General features: G+C 43.9%; 1 protein-coding gene across 5 annotated transcripts in view; it reads right to left on the reverse strand.

Annotated features, from left to right (window-relative positions):
• Positions 1 to 18,357, reverse strand: part of PTPRZ1 (protein tyrosine phosphatase receptor type Z1) — a 160,444-nt gene extending 142,087 nt beyond the window's left edge. For 4 of the 5 annotated variants that reach the window (XM_075274202.1, XM_075274201.1, XM_075274200.1 and 1 more), the window contains exon 1: positions 17,803 to 18,165. In XM_075274202.1, the coding sequence (XP_075130303.1) occupies positions 17,803 to 17,860 (58 nt within the window). In that variant the 5' untranslated portion in view covers positions 17,861 to 18,165. Of the gene's footprint in view, positions 1 to 17,802; positions 18,166 to 18,297 lie in introns of those variants that run through there. The other variant, XM_075274198.1, reaches the window with a different exon arrangement.
• Positions 18,358 to 23,960: the final 5,603 nt, after the last annotated feature.

A 23,960-nucleotide genomic window follows, 5' to 3' on the forward strand; every position in this document is an offset into this window, starting at 1 on the left:
AATGTAGAAGGTATGTCTGTGCACCCATATCTGACTTTGTTGGGCTAAACAGAAGACCATAGGATGTGGTGAGTATGATCTTCTTTTGATACACTGTATATTAAGATGAAATATAAAGACATATTGATCACTGCATTTGCCTGTGTTCTGTTGAGTTTACTGGGGGTTTAGCCATCATGACTTAGTGGTTTAATTTATAATACTAATCTAAATTTCTAACCATGGGTCAAAGGAGCCAATATCCTACAGTTCTATGCACTTGTAATGCAGATCATATAAGGCAAGTGCAGGGGATTTTGACTTCACAATTTGGAGCTCTCCCTGGTGTAAAGGACGCATTTATTAATATCAGGAGCTTCTATTTATGCACATTACAAGGGTGGATCTTCACTTTAATGAATAATGTTGAGTCTAGCCTAGACTAAATCCTCAATGAATTACAAGGATTACAAACTGTGTTTAATGCATGAGTCACTCTAGGAGTTAGAACATTTTCATGATACTAGATTACAGTATCACATACACCTTGTGTATTCCTAGTAAATTTAAGCACAATTGTATCACATGAAATTAAAAGGAGATTACTAGAGATGAGCGAACACTAAAATGTTCGAGGTTCGAAATTCGATTCGAACAGCCGCTCACTGTTCGAGTGTTCGAATGGGTTTCGAACCCCATTATAGTCTATGGGGAACATAAACTCGTTAAGGGGGAAACCCAAATTCGTGTCTGGAGGGTCACCAAGTCCACTATGACACCCCAGGAAATGATACCAACACCCTGGAATGACACTGGGACAGCAGGGGAAGCATGTCTGGGGGCATAAAAGTCACTTTATTTCATGGAAATCCCTGTCAGTTTGCGATTTTCGCAAGCTAACTTTTCCCCATAGAAATGCATTGGCCAGTGCTGATTGGCCAGAGTACGGAACTCGACCAATCAGCGCTGGCTCTGCTGGAGGAGGCGGAGTCTAAGATAGCTCCACACCAGTCTCCATTCAGGTCCGACCTTAGACTCCGCCTCCTCCGGCAGAGCCAGCGCTGATTGGCCGAAGGCTGGCCAATGCATTCCTATGCGAATGCAGACTTAGCAGTGCTGAGTCAGTTTTGCTCAACTACACATCTGATGCACACTCGGCACTGCTACATCAGATGTAGCAATCTGATGTAGCAGAGCCGAGGGTGCACTAGAACCCCTGTGCAAACTCAGTTCACGCTAATAGAATGCATTGGCCAGCGCTGATTGGCCAATGCATTCTATTAGCCCGATGAAGTAGAGCTGAATGTGTGTGCTAAGCACACACATTCAGCACTGCTTCATCAAGCCAATACAATGCATTAGCCAGTGCTGATTGGCCAGAGTACGGAATTCGGCCAATCAGCGCTGACCAATGCATTCTATTAGCCCGATGAAGTAGAGCTGAATGTGTGTGCTAAGCACACACATTCAGCACTGCTTCATCAAGCCAATACAATGCATTAGCCAGTGCTGATTGGCCAGAGTACGGAATTCGGCCAATCAGCGCTGGCTCTGCTGGAGGAGGCGGAGTCTAAGATCGCTCCACACCAGTCTCCATTCAGGTCCGACCTTAGACTCCGCCTCCTCCGGCAGAGCCAGCGCTGATTGGCCGAAGGCTGGCCAATGCATTCCTATGCGAATGCAGACTTAGCAGTGCTGAGTCAGTTTTGCTCAACTACACATCTGATGCACACTCGGCACTGCTACATCAGATGTAGCAATCTGATGTAGCAGAGCCGAGGGTGCACTAGAACCCCTGTGCAAACTCAGTTCACGCTAATAGAATGCATTGGCCAGCGCTGATTGGCCAATGCATTCTATTAGCCCGATGAAGTAGAGCTGAATGTGTGTGCTAAGCACACACATTCAGCACTGCTTCATCAAGCCAATACAATGCATTAGCCAGTGCTGATTGGCCAGAGTACGGAATTCGGCCAATCAGCGCTGGCTCTGCTGGAGGAGGCGGAGTCTAAGGTCGGACCTGAATGGAGACTGGTGTGGAGCGATCTTAGACTCCGCCTCCTCCAGCAGAGCCAGCGCTGATTGGCCGAATTCCGTACTCTGGCCAATCAGCACTGGCTAATGCATTGTATTGGCGTGATGAAGCAGTGCTGAATGTGTGTGCTTAGCACACACATTCAGCTCTACTTCATCGGGCTAATAGAATGCATTGGCCAGCGCTGATTGGCCGAATTCCGTACTCTGGCCAATCAGTGCTGGCCAATGCATTCTATTAGCTTGATGAAGCAGAGTGTGCACAAGGGTTCAAGCGCACCCTCGGCTCTGATGTAGCAGAGCCGAGGCTGCACAAGGGTTCAAGCGCACCCTCGGCTCTGATGTAGGAGAGCCGAGGGTGCACTTGAACCCTTGTGCAGCCTCGGCTCTGCTACATCAGAGCCGAGGGTGCGCTTGAACCCTTGTGCACACTCTGCTTCATCAAGCTAATAGAATGCATTGGCCAGCGCTGATTGGCCAATGTATTCTATTAGCCTGATGAAGTAGAGCTGAATGTGTGTGCTAAGCACACACATTCAGCTCTACTTCATCGGGCTAATAGAATGCATTGGCCAGCGCTGATTGGCCAGAGTACGGAACTCGACCAATCAGCGCTGGCTCTGCTGGAGGAGGCGGAGTCTAAGATCGCTCCACACCAGTCTCCATTCAGGTCCGACCTTAGACTCCGCCTCCTCCAGCAGAGCCAGCGCTGATTGGCCGAATTCCGTACTCTGGCCAATCAGCACTGGCTAATGCATTGTATTGGCGTGATGAAGCAGTGCTGAATGTGTGTGCTTAGCACACACATTCAGCTCTACTTCATCGGGCTAATAGAATGCATTGGCCAATCAGCGCTGGCCAATGCATTCTATTAGCGTGAACTGAGTTTGCACAGGGGTTCTAGTGCACCCTCGGCTCTGCTACATCAGATTGCTACATCTGATGTAGCAGTGCCGAGTGTGCATCAGATGTGTAGTTGAGCAAAACTGACTCAGCACTGCTAAGTCTCTGCATTCGCATAGGAATGCATTGGCCAGCCTTCGGCCAATCAGCGCTGGCTGTGCCGGAGGAGGCGGAGTCTAAGGTCGGACCTGAATGGAGACTGGTGTGGAGCGATCTTAGACTCCGCCTCCTCCAGCAGAGCCAGCGCTGATTGGTCGAGTTCCGTACTCTGGCCAATCAGCGCTGGCCAATGCATTCTATTAGCCCGATGAAGTAGAGCTGAATGTGTGTGCTTAGCACACACATTCAGCTCTACTTCATCAGGCTAATAGAATACATTGGCCAATCAGCGCTGGCCAATGCATTCTATTAGCTTGATGAAGCAGAGTGTGCACAAGGGTTCAAGCGCACCCTCGGCTCTGATGTAGCAGAGCTGAGGGTGCACAAGGGTTCAAGTGCACCCTCGGCTCTCCTACATCAGAGCCGAGGGTGCGCTTGAACCCTTGTGCAGCCTCGGCTCTGCTACATCAGAGCCGAGGGTGCGCTTGAACCCTTGTGCACACTCTGCTTCATCAAGCTAATAGAATGCATTGGCCAGCACTGATTGGCCAGAGTACGGAATTCGGCCAATCAGCGCTGGCCAATGCATCCCTATGGGAAAAAGTTTATCTCACAAAAATCACAATTACACACCCGATAGAGCCCCAAAAAGTTATTTTTAATAACATTCCCCCCTAAATAAAGGTTATCCCTAGCTATCCCTGCCTGTACAGCTATCCCTGTCTCATAGTCACAAAGTTCACATTCTCATATGACCCGGATTTGAAATCCACTATTCGTCTAAAATGGAGGTCACCTGATTTCGGCAGCCAATGACTTTTTCCAATTTTTTTCAATGCCCCCAGTGTCGTAGTTCCTGTCCCACCTCCCCTGCGCTGTTATTGGTGCAAAAAAGGCGCCAGGGAAGGTGGGAGGGAAATCGAATTTTGGCGCACTTTACCACGTGGTGTTCGATTCGATTCGAACATGGCGAACACCCTGATATCCGATCGAACATGTGTTCGATAGAACACTGTTCGCTCATCTCTAGAGATTACATATTTGTGACAATGAAATCCACCTACCTGCCCAGGAGGCAATACTGCTGTAAGTACACCCTCTCATCACATCTCATTTACACAATTACATTCTATTTCTGACTAGGAGTGCCCTGCAAACCTAAGCAAATTCCAGTATTTAGCAATAATTACCTAGAATGAAGTCTCAGCTTTTGTAAATCTGCAGAATAGAGACACTTTAAAACACATGGATTATCTTGTTGATAAAAATACTTCGATCTTGCCATTAAATTAAAAAAAAAACCATAAGGTCTTTTCAAGTACATGTTCATAATCATTACATGTTAGTTACATTTGCTCTGTCTTTGTTGTCTACAAGATAATATAAGGGAGATATATAAGAATTTCAGAAGTGATGGCTTCTCAGGTCATCACATCAGAAGTTGGAGCGTGTGCCTCTCCACAGAAAAGTCAAGATTAAAGCGTTACCACAAGGCCTCCATCCTTGAACCCGACCATTGTCAGATCACAAATATAACCTGAATTTGTTGCTATAGACCAGAGGTTCTCAAACTTATTTTGTCTACCGCCCACTTCGAGAATTAATTATTTTCTAGCGCCCCCCCAGTGATCCTATGGGATGACTGAAGGGCCTGTGATGTCATCAAAAGGTCCTGTAGACTTGGATTTACCTTGTACGGAGTTTCCTAAAGGACCTGGCTCCTCTGCCCACTAGCAGCCTGCTCTATATAATAAAGCTTTATCCTAGTGAACAGAGAGACCAGGTCCTTTAGCCCAGTAGGATTTAGACTGCTTTATATAAGAAAGCAGCACTTATTCCACACCCCCCCCTCTATCTCACAGCAGGGAGCTAGGTGATGTGTATGTGATGTGTATGTGTGGTGCAGACACAGGCTGGCTCCGTACACTCACATACCTCCCAACTTTTGAAGAACTGAAAGAAGGACAAAATGTGCGGCGCGCGTAGCGCGTCGCGGAAAATTTAGCCCCACCCACTTTTGTGTTGACTCTGCCCACTCGTTAATTTATCATGTGCCCGCACACAGTATAATCCTCCTACAGTCACCCGTAAATTATATGTCCCCCCTCTATCTCTCCCCCAGTTTCATATACACCCTTCATCTGCCCCCAGTTTTATGTCCCCCTTCCATCTCTGCCCCCAGTTTCATGTCCCCACATCTCTGCCCCCAGTGTCATGCCGTCCTCTCCTTCATCTGCCCCCAGTGTCATGCCGTCCTCTCCATCTCTGCCCCCAGTGTCATGCCGTCCTCTCCATCTCTGTCCCCAGTGTCATGCCGTCCTCTCCTTCATCTGCCCCCAGTTTCATGTTCCACCTCCACATTAAACTTACCTTCTCCTCCGCTCCCTCGCCGCTCTCTGCGCGCCTCTCTCGCTAACACATATGCGGCTGAAGCGAGGAGTTGACCTGTGTCAGCTCCTTGCTTCAGCCGCAAATGTGTTCAACTCAAATCTGCGTCCTCTGGACGCAGATCTGAGTTGAAATCGGGACATACCTCCCTCCAACCAGGACCGCGGGACATGTCACCCAAATCGTGACTGTCCCACGGAAATCGGGACGGTTGGGAGGTATGCACTCGGCCCCCCCCTCTCTCCCCCCACATAGCAGGGAGCTACGTCATGTGGCTCCCTCAGCAATGAGCAGGGGGCCAGGTGCTAGTGTCCATAATGAAGTGAATAAAGTAAGATAGTGGACAAACAAAGCAGTTTTGCTAAAGCAGTGTATTTAGGAAAAGTCTTACATCCACATTAACAAGCAGTATAGATAGAATCATTGTTATGATACCACCCCTTTAAATTAGTCATCGCCCCCCTAAACCGCTTCAACGCCCCCAAATCTTCTCTGTGCCCTTTACTGCCCCCCTATAGGCCTCCAGCGCCCACAAGGGGGCGTTATCGCCCACTTTGAGAAAGACTGATATAGACAATATAACTTTAGTCCATAGCAACAGTGAATAGCCGTCAATGGCAGAACGCATAATGGGTGTTATGACACTAAATTTCTTTCTGCTAAGTACCTGGAAATGGTCCAGGCAGAGACAAGGAATAAAGGTGCCACCTGTGTCTGGATGGTGAACAAAGAATCTGGGGGAGCCGTTTGTGCTTCATGGCAGATCAAATGATCCTCTCTACTGTCTGGGTTGTTCAGAGCCTGTTCACTGTGTGTGTGCCTTCACGTAACCACTGCTCTCAACAACTCAGAACGGCCTAAATGGTGGGCAATTCTTTGAAATTACCATCTAGATTCCCTCAGTGGTGTAACCCCCTCCTCAAAGTTTGTCAACTGAGCAAAATGTCTTCAAGCAAGGACGCCCATTGTTATACTAACGTTCATCAACAAATGCATATTACATTAAGTATTATTTTACTTATACTTCAAGTGAAGCCTCTAAACTACGGATCTTTTTCATGATGGCAATATTGGTTTTCTATGTACTCGAAAGTGAAAAATGCAGAAAATTTTAATCTTTCAATGAAAAGAAATTAAAAAAAAATCCACTGGTCAAGCGGCCTCATTGTGCTTCTAAGATACAGAATTAATTCTTGCAGACTAAAGATTCCCTGTAGATTCCCTGCTTGGTGAAAGATAAGCATTTTCTTTACCATTCCATGTGGTGACCAACTGATTTTATTTTATGGATACAAACAAATTATGTGTGAATAGATGATATTGATATTATAGTATGTTAGATATAAAGAGGACCTGTTACCAGGTCTGAAAAGCCCAATGATATTCAATACCTCTTCTCATGTCACCCTGAACATTAAGACATTTTGTTTATGCAAATCCACCTCTGACTAGTCCTAGGTAAACGGGACTAATCAGTGGAAAGTCTCAAGCCGCAACCTCTATGACTGAATCAGCCGCAGGATCTGCGACAAGATCAAGTTGGATTTTTTCAGCATCCTGCTCCAATCTCTGCCTCTCATTGAATACAATGGGAAACAGAATCAGAGTGGAATCAGGCATTGATTTTTGGGTGGAATCTGCTTCAAAATGAGTGGAAGATTTGTCAGTGTGATCTGGCACTTTTGGTGCTATTGCACAAATTAACACATAGGTGTTTTGGATTTTTGATCAGTATTAGTCACTTTCAAAAAAGCATCATAAGCGTTAATACAAATAAAAAATAGCACATGTATAGTAGCACTCTGCACATAATGGGGAGAATTTATTGAGACAGGTATTTCCTCTGTCAGTAACCAATTTCTTCACTGGTGTGAGATGTACCGGAGTTACTAGGCAGACATTGGCCCCTTAATAATTCTGGTGCATTTCAAGAGGTCCTGTGTGTCAGAATTGACATTTAGACCAGCCAGGGTCTGACAAATCTCTGAACATATTTTATATGAGCAAATTACGGAAAGTACATTACATGGCTTCAGTATTCATGTGTTCTGTGTGCAAGTACTGCTATAACACAGATATTGTACTTTTTGTTGCTCATCTACATGTATATTTGGCCCAAAAGCTAAATTAAAATTAATGGGATAAGCAAAGTGATATATTCATATATTCCAAGTCTAACAGCTGACGTTCACATAGGCATACAGTTCAGTTATATTTAAAGAGCTTACACCATCTGCAAACACTCAGTAGTTTGCATATTACCATATTAATGAATGAAGAACTAAAATGTAATGCAGGATGTATTATATCCCAGTTCAATGTTAATAGTCTGAATTCAGTGAACAGCGTTCACAGATGAATAATATAGACTATACATTGGGTGTCATTGTTATCAGTCGTGTATAGCTATCTATACAGCTGGAACCAAGTCAACACATTTCATTGCAGCATACATCTGATCCAAGCGATGGCAAAGAAAAAGAATAATGCTAAGTATTTATCAAAAAGGCCTTGCACTGAAAGGCCATAGAGTAGTGTGAGAAGAACAAAGAACAAGGGCTGAGAACAGCATTCATCATGCCATTGTTTGTGACCTCTCTGGAAACCTATCCTGACAATGAAAGCGCTAGCATCCAAGTATCCACTATCAGTGGCTAAAAGAATATGAGAGCTGACAACCTTTAATGGCGGTATAAGCTGTAACTACCAGATATTATTAGATTACATTATTTATTTACCACTGGGATACCACAGAAGATAGATCTGTAGTAACCTCAAAAGCAGCACACAAAATCTCTATCTACCATCTGAATGGACAGAATTATCTTCTTACTGAATAGGGACAATGGATAGAAAGCCTGCGAGTTATCATAGAAGAATATGATCATTTAAAGTGAATTTCTTGCTGATATGGGGCAGCAACACATTTTCTAACAGCAAAATGAACCTTAAATTGTAAAAGGAGAAAACCACAATGTATACTTCAAATAAATCACTTTTACCCCATATAATAGTTTTATGGCAAAATCCATGGCAACAATCTAAAGCAGAAAATATATTTAGAAAGCTAAAATATAGGCAGGAGTGTTAGAAATGTCCAACTTGTACTTATATCATATCGCCACCAAACTACAACATTTCCCCACTGTGGGACTATTAAAGGATTATCTTATCTTAAAGGGATGAGAGTTACCAAGGATTGCTAGAATGATCATATCCGATCATCACTCTGGGATACCCAGACGTTTTGGAAGTGTGCAATGCTGCTGGGGGGCCTGTCCATGTCCAGAACTGGTAAAAGAATATCCTGAGCAAAGAGCTATTCTATGATTGACCTATTCTATAGACATCTCACTAATATCAGATATGTGGCGGTCCAACATTTAACACCCCCACTCATTAGCTCGCTAGCTAATATATGTCTGGCATCACATAGACATCTATGCTGTCCGTTTCTTGCTCCATTCTCTGCGTATCAGTTACTGAGAACAGCTGATCGTGGTGATGTCATCATATTTTAGCCTAGAAAATGACTATAATCTGGAATAAATCCAATATTGTTTGCAATTTCTACAGCACAGTTTGTGCAATTAAAGATAAGGGTATTGCTCATATCCTGGAGGGGACAATCTTTAAATGTTTCAGACAAATTCAGGCCTAATTTTATACCAAATTATAGTCAATATCTGATCACAGAACACAGTTGTTAAAATTAATTTGGGAGAAATATCCTGTGTCATGACACTTTTGCTGGCTGGTTGTCTTTGTCCTGTAGAGAAAAAGTAGCTTAGCACTGGTGGAATCTCCCACTTAAATGCTGTGAATTGCGAGCAGGAGAAATCATATCTTTCCCTACAACATTCTAGGAAACCCTAGGGAGAGATCCTATGGGAACCCTTCCTCCTTTTATAAATCTCTGCTGTTGTTCTTTCTGAGACATTTTGGAATCCACCACTTCCTTTGTGATGTAACTGAATCCAGGGTCAACCTTTGCATGATGCTTCAATGGTGCATTGAATTGCTCATAAATGTTTGCACTTCCCTCCTCTTGCTGTTCTTCCTTCACATCCTCTTCTTCCACCCTGATTCTATCCAGATTGATACAGTTCTGGGATTTTCTCACTTCAGGGTTTCAGCTGCTCTCCTATCTCCTCTCCCCTTCACTTCCTGGGTTTCAGCTTATTCCAGCACTAAGCTCTGCTTAGTATAAATGCAGTTATTTCTCAATTCACATACTCAGGTTTCCTTAAACATTGCTTCTGTTATCTAAATTGCCTTTATCAGGGCAGGCTAAAAAAAAAAAAAGTGGAAGGCGGGAAGAGGGGGGAAAAGGGAATGTGTGTGCCAAAGAGCAGGTAGTCATTGCAGGAGGCATCATTCCAACCTGCGAACAGGTCTGTATCTATGTAACTAGCTGCAAACACTGTGGAGAGACATTTAGTTGTGTCTAGCAAATGGAGCAAGACAGATAAAGCTACCAGCGTGAATATGTTCTTTGAGATGGGAATACCCCTTTAATCCATCCATGTTCCATGTAGTGTTGCCGATCTTCTTCCTGAGACATTTATGAATATACAAATTTACTTTGTGAAAGTACAGGATCCATACTCAGCTATGTTCCCTTCATATGATGCTCTAAAGCAGGGGTAGGGAACGTACGGCTCTCCAGCTGTTGCAAAACTACAACTCCCAGCATGCATACTGGCTCTGCTGTTCTGAGAACTCCCATGGAAGTGAATGGAGCATGCTGGGAGTTGTAGTTTCACAGCAGCTGGAGAGCCAAAGGTTCCCTACCCCTGCTCTAAAGGAACATTCATTCTCCCATAGAGGTTTTCAGTTACAAGTGAGATGGCCAGAATGCTGGTTCTGCATCTTCATTCATCTGTCTCCATATTTCTTTGGGGTACTCCTCAATCTCCTCCACACTGACTGTATTTAAACAACTCACCAACACTGCAAATACTCCACTGTTAACTGTCACCCTTAAGGGTATGGAAACAGGAATAGACCAGCGTTCTCCGAGGATAGGCAAGAATGCAGCACTCACCCAGGCAAACAAGAGAGTTCTTTATTGGTACAGCGCGTTTCGCGCAAGCATAGCCCTTTCGCAAGTGCAGTGATATCCTACCACGGTGGGTCAAGAGTATTATATATCATACTCTTGACCCACCGCACTGCACTTGAGAAAGGGCTATGCCTGCCCGAAATGTGCTGTGCCAATGAAGACGTTCTCTTGTTTGCCTGGGTGAGTGCTGCATTCTTGCTTACCCTCGGAGAAAGCTGGTCCATTCCTGTTTCTGTTCTGACGTCCCTGTGGCGTATTCCAGCGGCTGCCCCCCTTTTTGTGTACTAGGAGCCAGAAGGGTTGTTGTGACCTACTCAACCCAGCCAGGTGAGGAGCCAATTGTCATTTCCCACGTCCACTAATTGAGTGGTTTTACACAATGATTGGCTCTGTGCGGTTTCTTCTTGTTTTTACCCTTAAGGGAATGTCAGGATGGCTCTCCCCTCTAAAGTGTGTATGATGTCATAATGTTCTAGCAGACCTAAGAGGAGCTGGATAAAAATGTATAACCAAGTAAATCTCAGATTTTGCTTAAAGTGGAATTCTTTTTTCAGCCTTTTTATATAGTGGCTCTTATCAGTAAATCAGAAGAGGACATTTTGCTTCTGGGCTCCAGGTGTCCACTGATCATACATGGTTTGAAATATCACTTATATTTTAATAGTTGTTGATGTTCTGACACATTAAAAACTAGAACTTATTCACAACATTTTACTGTGGCGTGGACATATTTATTTTGATGTGCAATCCACAGCAGACCCTTGGAATTCTATGTCAGATTCGTAGCTTGATATGCCATGCATCTGCACGCAGATCCGCTGAATCTGTGATAACAATTTACACATTGAGGCTTTTTGAATAACTGACAAATATACAGTGGAAAATTCTATGCCCATATGAATGCCAATGTAGATTTCTCTTTGAAAACAATCAAAGGTGGATTTAACATAGATTCCAACATGGAATATGTGCAAAAATCCATGTGCATAGCCTAACCCAACTTTAATCATACATTTAATATATTATTACACATCGCTGACTTCTCTCTTAGAGCCTACCATAAGTCTTCTTTTAAACACAGCTAGAACTTGTATACTAGTCCTTTGGAAGTCCTCGATCCAACCTTTGCTAACACACTGGGTACGCAGAGTAGAAGACATTCAGAAGATGTAGGACCTTATGGCCACCCTCAGGAACAGGTACAACTCTTATGGGTGTCAAAGGTAGTAAATATAAGTAGATATCTGATACCGGCACCAATGGCGCCCCATGTTTACCTTTGTTTAATTTTTCAAAAATTGCTATTCCCTTTTTGCTGTAAAATGTATATAATGAATTCATATTAAAAAAAAGTTTAACATATTAGCTAAATATTTGACCATACTGATAACTCAGAAGAAAAATTAAAAAAAATAGTGGATTCAATTATGAATCTAGTGCTCTCTTGCCATATCTTTCTGTTTCCACATCTCTCATTAATGAATAAATTGGCAGTTACTTATGTACTATACATGCCTTTACACACTTTGATGAAGCTGTGACATCTGGGACCCCCATCAATTAGCTCTTCTCAGAAAACAGGGCCAGAAGCGAATAGCTCTATTTTTCATGTAGTAGCTAGGCTGAGTTCCTGAAGCTCAGTTCCTATACAACTGACTGTAACTTAGTAACTCAGTACAGTTCTGTGGGTAGTAAGTGTGCTATCTGCTTCCAGCTCTGTTCTCTGTAAACCGGCTGCAGAGAACAGCTGATCAGTGGGGGTCGCTAGTGTTGATATTGATGGAAAACCCCTTTAACATACTTGGTAGTTTATCCAAACATACTGAATGTTTTTCAACTCATTTAAGAAACTGAGAGGCCTATACTAAACATTACAGACCTCTGGGTCTTCAATTTGCCTTTTCAAAAAATATTTTCTTTCAAGCTAAGGCCCAACGAGGCTTAAACGCTGCAATTTGTCGCCACAGGAAAAATTGCAGCATTTTACAGTCAGGCCAAAGTGGATGGGATTCTAGAGAATCCCACACCCACTTTACATTAAAAAGCATGGTGCAGACACAATGCAATTTTCAATGCCAGCACGATTTTGGAAATCGCTGCATGTCAATTATACCTAAAGAAACACCAGTTGTTTTCCGATAGGTATAATTGAAACAGAAAGTCTGCATAGGAAACCTCGGTAAAATTTATGTCAAAAGTACTACAGGAAGAACCGTGATGTATTGCCAGTGCAGTTTTTTCCCGCCACGTTTTTTTGCTGCGGGATGCCCTGTGGAGCCTTAACCTAAAGTGGTTTTATAGCGGTTTATTTTTTAGGTTAACTAAATGTTGTTTAACAAAAAATGCCAGTGTCACCTTTCCAGTCTCCTGCTATTCTCATACCAAGTATACCTTAGTCTACTGCTTGTCTTTATTCACTGCACTAAAGCACTGCATCATAATATGTGACATGCCAACCTCAGTGACATCACCGCTGAAAGTGTACCTCCAGCTTTTTCTAAAAGGATTGTAAATAAAACGTTGGTAATATACCTTATTCAAGAAATATGTTTTCTTTGTCACTATTTAGGCAGTTACTTTCTTCATATTAGTCTATGAAGATGGAAGGGGAATTAGAATAGACACTCAAATAATTGCTGCTGTGACACTCCGCTATTTTTTTTTTTTTTTTTTTATCTTTTTATTATAGGTTGAAGATAAGAGGCTAGGAGCAGAGTGAGGCAATAAATCAATTAATCAGCCATCAGGAGAATCCTACTCTACCAATCCCTGCTCCATAGAGCTCTGTTTGTGAGGCTGAAGAGAGAGGAATATAATGTAAAGAAGGAGTATGGAACAAGAGAACAGCTTAATAATTGGAGAAGAAAACAGATCCCCTCAATAAGATATATTACAAAGTTCTTTATTTTTATCTGCACTATTCATTTATGAAATGTTGCTTATAACTGGATGTTTGCTTTCAAGCAGAGATGGGGTTCAAAATATACCCCCATTGATAATGGCTTATCCGCCATACAACAAGGTGGCAAACAGTTTATAGGTGCTTCATGTTAATAACATGTAGGCATTCAATCTCCTTCATAATACTGATGAACCCCAATAATCACGTGGTTCACAGATTTCTTAATTATAAAGATTAAGATAGGTAAAAAAGCTATAATACAAATGAAGCCTATGGTCAGAGGAAAGCAAAATTCATTGAGGTTTTATCCACTAGAACTAATGATTGATCACAATGAACATAAATATTGTATAACCAGCAAACTAAGAAAGTGTCAGATGTTTTAATGAGATAATGTTGCTAAGCGCTGTGAGATGATATATTTTAATAAAAGAAAATCCATACAAATAATGTAAGGAATAAACAGAAGAAATTACCAATCACTTTTATTACATAGAACCAATGCTGACTGCAATAAAAGTCTCCAAAGTGCTGTATCCAATAGTCGTGTTGCCCCACCGAACATGTAAACTGTAGAAGACACTATATAGGACCTCCTTCAGGAAACCTTCTTCCCCAAATTCACATCAGGGAGACCATGAACAACTCCTATCAACCAGATAGCAACTATTAGACTAACCCCTAGCAGTGCTGGCTGTTTGTTATAGAGCTCAACACATAAATTCTACAAGACTACTGTACCAATCCATGTAAGGGCGGGTTCACATCTGCACCCCAGTCTCCGCTTTCAGTCTTCTGCCGACAGGAACCCGGCAGACAGTGTCCGTCCATGAGCGCCTGTGAGCATTTTGTGGTCTCCACTGTGAAATAGTTTTTTTTTTTTTTTTTAACCGGACACAAAGTCCTGCATGTCCAACTTTGTGTCCGGTTAAAAAAAATAAACAGCAGAGACCACAAAACGCTCACAGGCGCTCATGGGCGGACACTTTGCAAACCCATTCAAATGAATGTGCTTGAAAAGTGAATGCCGGTTTCTGTCTCCTGTCCAGTTTCTCAGGCAGAAGACGGAAACCTGAAAGCGGAGACCGGGACACAGATGTGAACCCGCCCTAAGTGATATATGGTTAAAATGAGTGTTTCTGTCAGAAAGGGCAGTATAAGGGAACGGACAGGTTTCCTTTACATTCTCTATGCTTCTAACATGAGGGGCCATAGCTAATTGCCCACTTTGCACTGTCCCCATTTACAGACATTAGACCTGTCTAATTTATTAGTAAATTATTGAGATTCTGAAGCAGATTAAGTGCGTTTAATTACAAGAATGCACGTGCACAGAAATTTACATACATATTAAAATAAAAAAAAAGGGCTGACATGCTTTCCCTTGGCAAATGTTCTCCTTCTTTCACCTTGATAAGGCCTGTTGAAACATTTCAGCATTAGAAAATGAGCTCTGTGCATAGTGTTCATATTCTTTCTTCATAGCTGCCAAATTCTATGACCTTAGGAAAAGTCTTTTCTATACAGATCACAATTAAGAGCTCCACAGTATATAGTAATAACAGAAAAATGTTACAAGGGAGAAATTGTATTATTAATCTAACAAATGTCCCCATAGCACAAAGTAACTGAGTGTTCCCATGCCTATTGTAACTCATTTTATAATTTTTTTTTTTACATTTTTTTTAATTAATTATATTTATGCTGAGGGGGTGTTTGGAGAACAGTTTGACTTTTAGAGTTTGTTTTTCTATTTAAAATAAGTTAGATAGGTTAACTAAGTACATTACAAAAATCTTCACTAAACACCATCCCAAACACCATAGCACCATATCTATGGGCAGTATGTTATCGAGCTGATTCATATATTTGTAATAAAAAAATCTGATTGCTGGGATCCCTACTGATCGCTAGAATGGACTGGGGGTCCTGAGCCCCCAGTTCATCTTCATTTCACAAACACAGTATGGAGGATGGACTGTAATGGACTGCTCCATTCACAGTCTGGGAATGGTGGAGTCTGTGCAGCAGCAGTACTGGAGTGGCGGGGGATTTGAAAAAAATTATTATAATCAAATTGAGGACATCCAACTTTTGGTTCTTGTTCTACTTGACAGGGCAACGGAATATAACATCACTGTTAGCAGCACTTCAGCCCTTTGTTGGACAATGAAATTGCACAGAATCTTAAAAATATATTCCGATTCCTTTTATGCCTCTTTTTTAACCTAATGTTAAATATGGTATTTTATGTAGAATAAAGCAAAACGCTGACATCAAGACACCTCAGAATCTTAGGATAAAACCTAAATATGCAACATATAATTAATTATACTAAAACAATGAAGTGATGTCACTTGTTACTATAGACAGGCAACCAAGAGAGAAGCTTCCCATTCCACATACATAACATACAGTCTTCCCTTGTGATACCTTTCTTGAGGTCAAGCTCTAGATCAATGGCAAAAAGTCAACTGAGGAAATAAGACAACCTCTAACAATACTGCGGATGTTATTTAATGGGTAGAAAATCCAGTTGTACTATCCATATCAGTAATATAATATAAGAGAAACAGTGTACATATATGTATAGGTATTAGTATTCTTTCAGATAGTAGTTGCCACTTATTCACATTGTACGACCATTCAATTACATTCAGCATTGAATGTCATTTGCAATCTAAAAGCCATTGCCATCCATTATTGTTAATGGGTATGAATTTTCTTTGTGATGTCAAGCAGCTTATATCATTCTAGATATGGTTTTATGTATTTTATATGTGACGATGGAGTAGGTCAGGTAACAAAACATGCATTCTCCAGCTCTTTGTCTAAACACAATCCTCTGGATGAAAGAGCCCAGACTGTCTGTGGCCAGTAAATTATGCCAATGAAGGTATAATGAAACGGCAAGCAATGCACTAGAGGAGAATAGCAATACACTGCATGCTACAAGACCTCATCAACCCACTATTACAGTTCTAGAATAAACAGCAATGCTAATGAAAATTAGATCAGTTCTGTATAGGAAATCCTGCAAATGTGATTAAGTCACAAAAGGCAATGTTTAGAAACAGCTGTAACCAAAGATATGAGATATAATTATTGTTGCAGATTCATTACACCCCCCTCCCCCAGCCTCCGTCTAGAAATTCTTCTATAGTCGACTTGAATTAATTGAAATATTAGTACATGAAGGGAGAGGGCTGTCTTGTGTAGCCACCATCTGTCCAGCAGACAATGCCTTGTGAATGGGTTTAATACATGCAGCTTGCATTCCTAATTTATCTTTGGGCTCCTGGGTTCATTGTGGCACATACACACAGACACAAGTGGTCACAGTAGCATTGCGCTGGGTACCAGCTAAGGGGGATGCAGTCTCTGCACTTGCAGACCCTCAGATGGCCCCTGGGCATGTGAGGGGGCACAAAGCTGTTTGTGTTCACAAAAGAAAATCAATGGTATAAACATGCTGTATCCAGGAGACATTGCCGGAGATGATCTGCTGCTCAGATCTGTGCTATTACAGTCACTGGAGAGAGTAATGAATTGTGTTATACACTGCATTCAATAAACAGCCCCTATTGTGAATGCTCTTCTCTTATTTAACCATGTACTAACCAGGCCATAGACAGAAAATTGTGAAGAGAAGGAGGAATCACATTCGTAGCAATGCCCAACTATATACCCATGAGGAGTGGATGTAATTTAGGTAACTGGGGGAGCATCGGCGGGGAAATCAAATTCCCCTCTGCTGCCCTCTTAATGCAATTAGTAGAATTAGAGAGCCACTTACTGTGCCTCTCTTTCACTGGATAGCGATGCACTGACATCCATTATGGCAGCTGGAAATGGCCGTAAACAGCACCTGCCTCCTGTTAACGGAGCCAGGGACAGCAGGAGTGTTTTATATTCCTATGACTGATCTGTTCTATGACCCAAATCTCTTCCAATGGAGGGGGGGGGGGAGCAGAACTATACAATACAGAATAGCAGTGAAGGTAAAGGATAAAAAGCAGAAATTGGCTTTGTGCATACAGGATTGTTGACTCTAGGAGCAATATGTTCACTTCTATAATGTAATGACCTCACAATACACACCAAGACTGCAATATAATAGTCAAGCAAAATATAACACATCCCCCAAAATGTCAGCCATATTCATAAGTACACTTCCATACAGGGTCCCTGTCAGAAACCATTACGTATGGGACCTGCACTTGGACAGAGTGATCACCTCTGACCTCCACCACAAGGCATAGCAACTCCTGTGCAGCCAGACAGACCTGCGCAGCAGCACACAGCAGTCCTGCACAGTAGGACACATTAGTGACATGGCACAGGAAAGTGTCCGTCCGTAACAAGACACAGGTGCCAGCTGCAAGCCGTCTACCCCCATCTCACTCTTATTCACCATGCCTTCTTCACTCACCCACTTGACAGATAGAGAGGAGCTGAAGACAAGCCAGCCAGCAGCGTAGATGTAACATCTCCGGCTCTTTGAGGGGATAGCGCCGATAGCCAATGTATCGTAGATCCCTAGAACTGATGTGTGGATGCCCCTTGTACCAGTGCCTCTTCTAGCAGTGCTTCATGGCCGGCTCCTTGCCCGCAGCTCCCTGCACACATCCACTGACAGGATCAGAAAGAAGATGAAGTAAAAAAGTAGAAAAATGTCCGCGCTTGCCAATGAACAGGTTCTTTTATTAATAACCAAAAACACCACTCGTACCAAGGCAAGACCCCCCCTTTATCAAGTGTACAAGTGGTGTAACACCAGTAGCTAGACACAGAGTGTTATAAAGGTTTCCACCCTGAAGTTACCTCCTACGGGGGGAGGGGTTATAGCAACACCGAACATTTACCACAAATAGAATATACAACAAAGTACCTTACTAGATACATAACAAAGGAGCCCCAATCTTACTTCCACTGTCCTCTGTAGAGTTGCATTCCCCTGTATTCAGGGATTGTGCAGATTCTTTCCTAATGTATGACCGCCTAATGCTTTCTCTATTGTGAAGGAGCACTGCTGAGTTCACAGAGAGCAGAGGGACATCTAGAGTTAATAGGAGCAAGTGTCGTGTATGAAGCCTTCACCGCAGTGATTCAGAAAACTATGTGTATGTTTAGAAATACATACCTCTTATTTACTACCATGTTTAGGGAAGTGAAAGACACATGCTAACATGGGAGGAGTATATCACTCCAACAGGATAAACTTATTTGTGAGGATAATACACTGCAAAATATTGTGATCCAATGAATATACAAAAAGTTACTGACAGCAATATCATAAAAACTGTATAAAATGTGGACTCCTAATCACCCCAATCTAATGAACAATACAAATGTACCCTGTTTTTCATACATAAACGTATATTTATAAAACTGCATGCATATACAAAAATAGCATAATATGCAACCATATAAATATAACCATAATATTATAACCATAACATGTAACCATATAAATATAAATATACAGTATCAATATAATAAAAATATGAATGGGTTTAATACATGCAGCTTGTATTCCTAATTTATCTTTGGGCTCCTGAGTTCATTGTGGCACATACACGCAGACACAAGTGGTCACAGTAGCATTGCGCTTGGTACCAGCTAAGGGGGATGCAGTCTCTGCACTTGTAGACCCTCAGATGGCCCCTGGGCAATTGAGGGGTACAAGGCTTTTTGTGTTCCGAAAATCAATGGCATAAACCTGCTGTATCCAGGAGACATTGTATTGTGTTATACACTGAATTCAATAAACAGCTTCTATTGTGAATGCTCCTCTCTTGTTTAACCATGTACTAACCAGGCCATAGACAGAAAATTGTGAGGAGAAGGAGGAATCACATTCATAGCAATGCCCAACTATATACCCATGAGCAGGGCTGGTGTTAGTGGAGGGGGCAAACTCAGCAATTGCCCAGGGCTCCCACAACTTGAGGGGCCCCCTGACTTCAGCACCATTTGCTGCGAATCAGCACCCGGCAACTGACTAACTCTCTGCCCCCACTTACTAACCAAGTGTCTGAGCAAGAAGCGACAGCTCCCTCCTCCTCCTCCTCCAGAGTCTGGCTGTGCAGGGGATGATCGATTACAATAGGCTGCTGCAGTCCAATGTAATCCATCCCTGACTCGTCTCCAGGTATGTGCTATGTGTGTCTATGCATGTGTACACGTGTTCTGTGTGTGTCCATGTGTGTGTAGTAGAGATGAGCGAACACTAAAATGTTCGAGGTTCGAAATTCGATTCGAACAGCCGCTCAATGTTCGTGTGTTCGAACGGGTTTCGAACCCCATTATAGTCTATGGGGAACAGATACTCGTTAAGGGGGAAACCCAAATCCGTGTCTGGAGGGTCACCAAGTCCACTATGACACCCCAGGAAATGATACCAACACCTCTGGAATGACACTGGGACAGCAGGGGAAGCATGTCTGGGGGCATCTAACACACCAAAGACCCTCTATTACCCCAACATCACAGCCTAACAACTACACACTTTACACACTCAATACCACCTCTCTGACAGTAGGAAAACACCTTGAAACATGTGTATTTGGCACTTGCAGTGAGGAGAGCTTGTCACCAGCAGTGAATTTGGCCCTTGTAGTAAGTTGAGGTTGGCACCAACATTTGTTTTGAAAATCAGGGTGGATTGAGCCTCTAACCAGCAGAGTTTGGGCAAATTCATGGTGGAGGGAGCCTCTAAAAACCCCAGTTTGGGCAAATTCATGGTGGAGGGAGCCTCTAAAAACCCCAGTTTGGACCAATTCATGGTGGAGGGAGCCTCTAAAAAACCCAGTTTGGACCAATTCATGGTGGAGGGAGCCTCTAAAAAACCCAGTTTGGACCAATTCATGGTGGAGGGAGCCTCTAAACAGCCCAGTTTGGACCAATTCATGGTGGAGGGAGCCTCTAAACAGCCCAGTTTGGGCAAATTCATGGTGGAGGGAGCCTCTAACCAGCCCAGTTTGGGCAAATTCATGGTGGAGGGAGCCTCTAAAAACCCCCGTTTGGACCAATTCATGGTGGAGGGAGCCTCTAAACAGCCCAGTTTGGGCAAATTCATGGTGGAGGGAGCCTCTAACCAGCCCAGTTTGGACCAATTCATGGTGGAGGGAGCCTCTAAAAACCCCAGTTTGGACCAATTCATGGTGGAGGGAGCCTCTAAACAGCCCAGTTTGGGCAAATTCATGGTGGAGGGAGCCTCTAAAAACCCCCAGTTTGGACCAATTCATGGTGGAGGGAACCTCTAAAAACCCCAGTTTGGACCAATTCATGGTGGAGGGAGCCTCTAAACAGCTCAGTTTGGGCAAATTCATGGTGGAGGGAGCCTCTAAAAACCCCAGTTTGGACCAATTCATGGTGGAGGGAGCCTCTAAACAGCCCAGTTTGGGCAAATTCATGGTGGAGGGAGCCTCTAACCAGCCCAGTTTGGACCAATTCATGGTGGAGGGAGCCTCTAAAAACCCCAGTTTGGACCAATTCATGGTGGAGGGAGCCTCTAAACAGCCCAGTTTGGGCAAATTCATGGTGGAGGGAGCCTCTAAAAACCCCCAGTTTGGACCAATTCATGGTGGAGGGAGCCTCTAAAAACCCCAGTTTGGACCAATTCATGGTGGAGGGAGCCTCTAAACAGCTCAGTTTGGGCAAATTCATGGTGGAGGGAGCCTCTAAAAACCCCAGTTTGGACCAATTCATGGTGGAGGGAGCCTCTAAAAACCCCAGTTTGGACCAATTCATGGTGGAGGGAGCCTCTAAAAACCCCAGTTTGGACCAATTCATGGTGGAGGGAGCCTCTAAACAGCCCAGTTTGGGCAAATTCATGGTGGAGGGAGCCTCTAAAAACCCCCAGTTTGGACCAATTCATGGTGGAGGGAGCCTCTAAACAGCCCAGTTTGGGCAAATTCATGGAGGAGGGAGCCTCTAAACAGCCCAGTTTGGGCAAATTCATGGTGGAGGGAGCCTCTAAAAACCCCAGTTTGGACCAATTCATGGTGGAGGGAGCCTCTAAAAACCCCAGTTTGGACCAATTCATGGTGGAGGGAGCCTCTAAAAACCCCAGTTTGGACCAATTCATGATGGAGGGAGCCTCTAAACAGCCCAGTTTGGGCAAATTCATGGTGGAGGGAGCCTCTAAACAGCCCAGTTTGGACCAATTCATGGTGGAGGGAGCCTCTAAAAACCCCAGTTTGGACCAATTCATGGTGGAGGGAGCCTCTAAACAGCCCAGTTTGGACCAATTCATGGTGGAGGGAGCCTCTAAAAACCCCAGTTTGGACCAATTCATGGTGGAGGGAGCCTCTAAAAACCCCAGTTTGGACCAATTCATGGTGGAGGGAGCCTCTAAAAACCCCAGTTTGGACCAATTCATGGTGGAGGGAGCCTCTAAACAGCCCAGTTTGGACCAATTCATGGTGGAGGGAGCCTCTAAAAACCCCAGTTTGGACCAATTCATGGTGGAGGGAGCCTCTAAAAACCCCAGTTTGGACCAATTCATGGTGGAGGGAGCCTCTAAAAAACCCAGTTTGGACCAATTCATGGTGGAGGGAGCCTCTAAACAGCCCAGTTTGGACCAATTCATGGTGGAGGGAGCCTCTAAACAGCCCAGTTTGGGCAAATTCATGGTGGAGGGAGCCTCTAACCAGCCCAGTTTGGGCAAATTCATGGTGGAGGGAGCCTCTAAAAACCCCCGTTTGGACCAATTCATGGTGGAGGGAGCCTCTAAACAGCCCAGTTTGGGCAAATTCATGGTGGAGGGAGCCTCTAACCAGCCCAGTTTGGACCAATTCATGGTGGAGGGAGCCTCTAAAAACCCCAGTTTGGACCAATTCATGGTGGAGGGAGCCTCTAAACAGCCCAGTTTGGGCAAATTCATGGTGGAGGGAGCCTCTAAAAACCCCCAGTTTGGACCAATTCATGGTGGAGGGAGCCTCTAAAAACCCCAGTTTGGACCAATTCATGGTGGAGGGAGCCTCTAAACAGCTCAGTTTGGGCAAATTCATGGTGGAGGGAGCCTCTAAAAACCCCAGTTTGGACCAATTCATGGTGGAGGGAGCCTCTAAACAGCCCAGTTTGGGCAAATTCATGGTGGAGGGAGCCTCTAACCAGCCCAGTTTGGACCAATTCATGGTGGAGGGAGCCTCTAAAAACCCCAGTTTGGACCAATTCATGGTGGAGGGAGCCTCTAAACAGCCCAGTTTGGGCAAATTCATGGTGGAGGGAGCCTCTAAAAACCCCCAGTTTGGACCAATTCATGGTGGAGGGAGCCTCTAAAAACCCCAGTTTGGACCAATTCATGGTGGAGGGAGCCTCTAAACAGCTCAGTTTGGGCAAATTCATGGTGGAGGGAGCCTCTAAAAACCCCAGTTTGGACCAATTCATGGTGGAGGGAGCCTCTAAAAACCCCAGTTTGGACCAATTCATGGTGGAGGGAGCCTCTAAAAACCCCAGTTTGGACCAATTCATGGTGGAGGGAGCCTCTAAACAGCCCAGTTTGGGCAAATTCATGGTGGAGGGAGCCTCTAAAAACCCCCAGTTTGGACCAATTCATGGTGGAGGGAGCCTCTAAACAGCCCAGTTTGGGCAAATTCATGGAGGAGGGAGCCTCTAAACAGCCCAGTTTGGGCAAATTCATGGTGGAGGGAGCCTCTAAAAACCCCAGTTTGGACCAATTCATGGTGGAGGGAGCCTCTAAAAACCCCAGTTTGGACCAATTCATGGTGGAGGGAGCCTCTAAAAACCCCAGTTTGGACCAATTCATGATGGAGGGAGCCTCTAAACAGCCCAGTTTGGGCAAATTCATGGTGGAGGGAGCCTCTAAACAGCCCAGTTTGGACCAATTCATGGTGGAGGGAGCCTCTAAAAACCCCAGTTTGGACCAATTCATGGTGGAGGGAGCCTCTAAACAGCCCAGTTTGGACCAATTCATGGTGGAGGGAGCCTCTAAAAACCCCAGTTTGGACCAATTCATGGTGGAGGGAGCCTCTAAAAACCCCAGTTTGGACCAATTCATGGTGGAGGGAGCCTCTAAAAACCCCAGTTTGGACCAATTCATGGTGGAGGGAGCCTCTAAACAGCCCAGTTTGGACCAATTCATGGTGGAGGGAGCCTCTAAAAACCCCAGTTTGGACCAATTCATGGTGGAGGGAGCCTCTAAAAACCCCAGTTTGGACCAATTCATGGTGGAGGGAGCCTCTAAAAACCCCAGTTTGGACCAATTCATGGTGGAGGGAGCCTCTAAAAACCCCAGTTTGGACCAATTCATGGTGGAGGGAGCCTCTAAAAACCACAGTTTGGACCAATTCATGGTGGAGGGAGCCTCTAAACAGCCCAGTTTGGACCAATTCATGGTGGAGGGAGCCTCTAAAAACCCCAGTTTGGACCAATTCATGGTGGAGGGAGCCTCTAAACAGCCCAGTTTGGACCAATTCATGGTGGAGGGAGCCTCTAAAAACCCCAGTTTGGACCAATTCATGATGGAGGGAGCCTCTAAACAGCCCAGTTTGGACCAATTCATGGTGGAGAGAGCCTCTAAAAACCCCAGTTTGGACCAATTCATGGTGGAGGGAGCCTCTA

This window comes from Leptodactylus fuscus, chromosome 5, assembly GCF_031893055.1.
Source record: "Leptodactylus fuscus isolate aLepFus1 chromosome 5, aLepFus1.hap2, whole genome shotgun sequence".
In the NCBI taxonomy this organism is placed as follows: Eukaryota; Metazoa; Chordata; class Amphibia; order Anura; family Leptodactylidae; genus Leptodactylus; species Leptodactylus fuscus.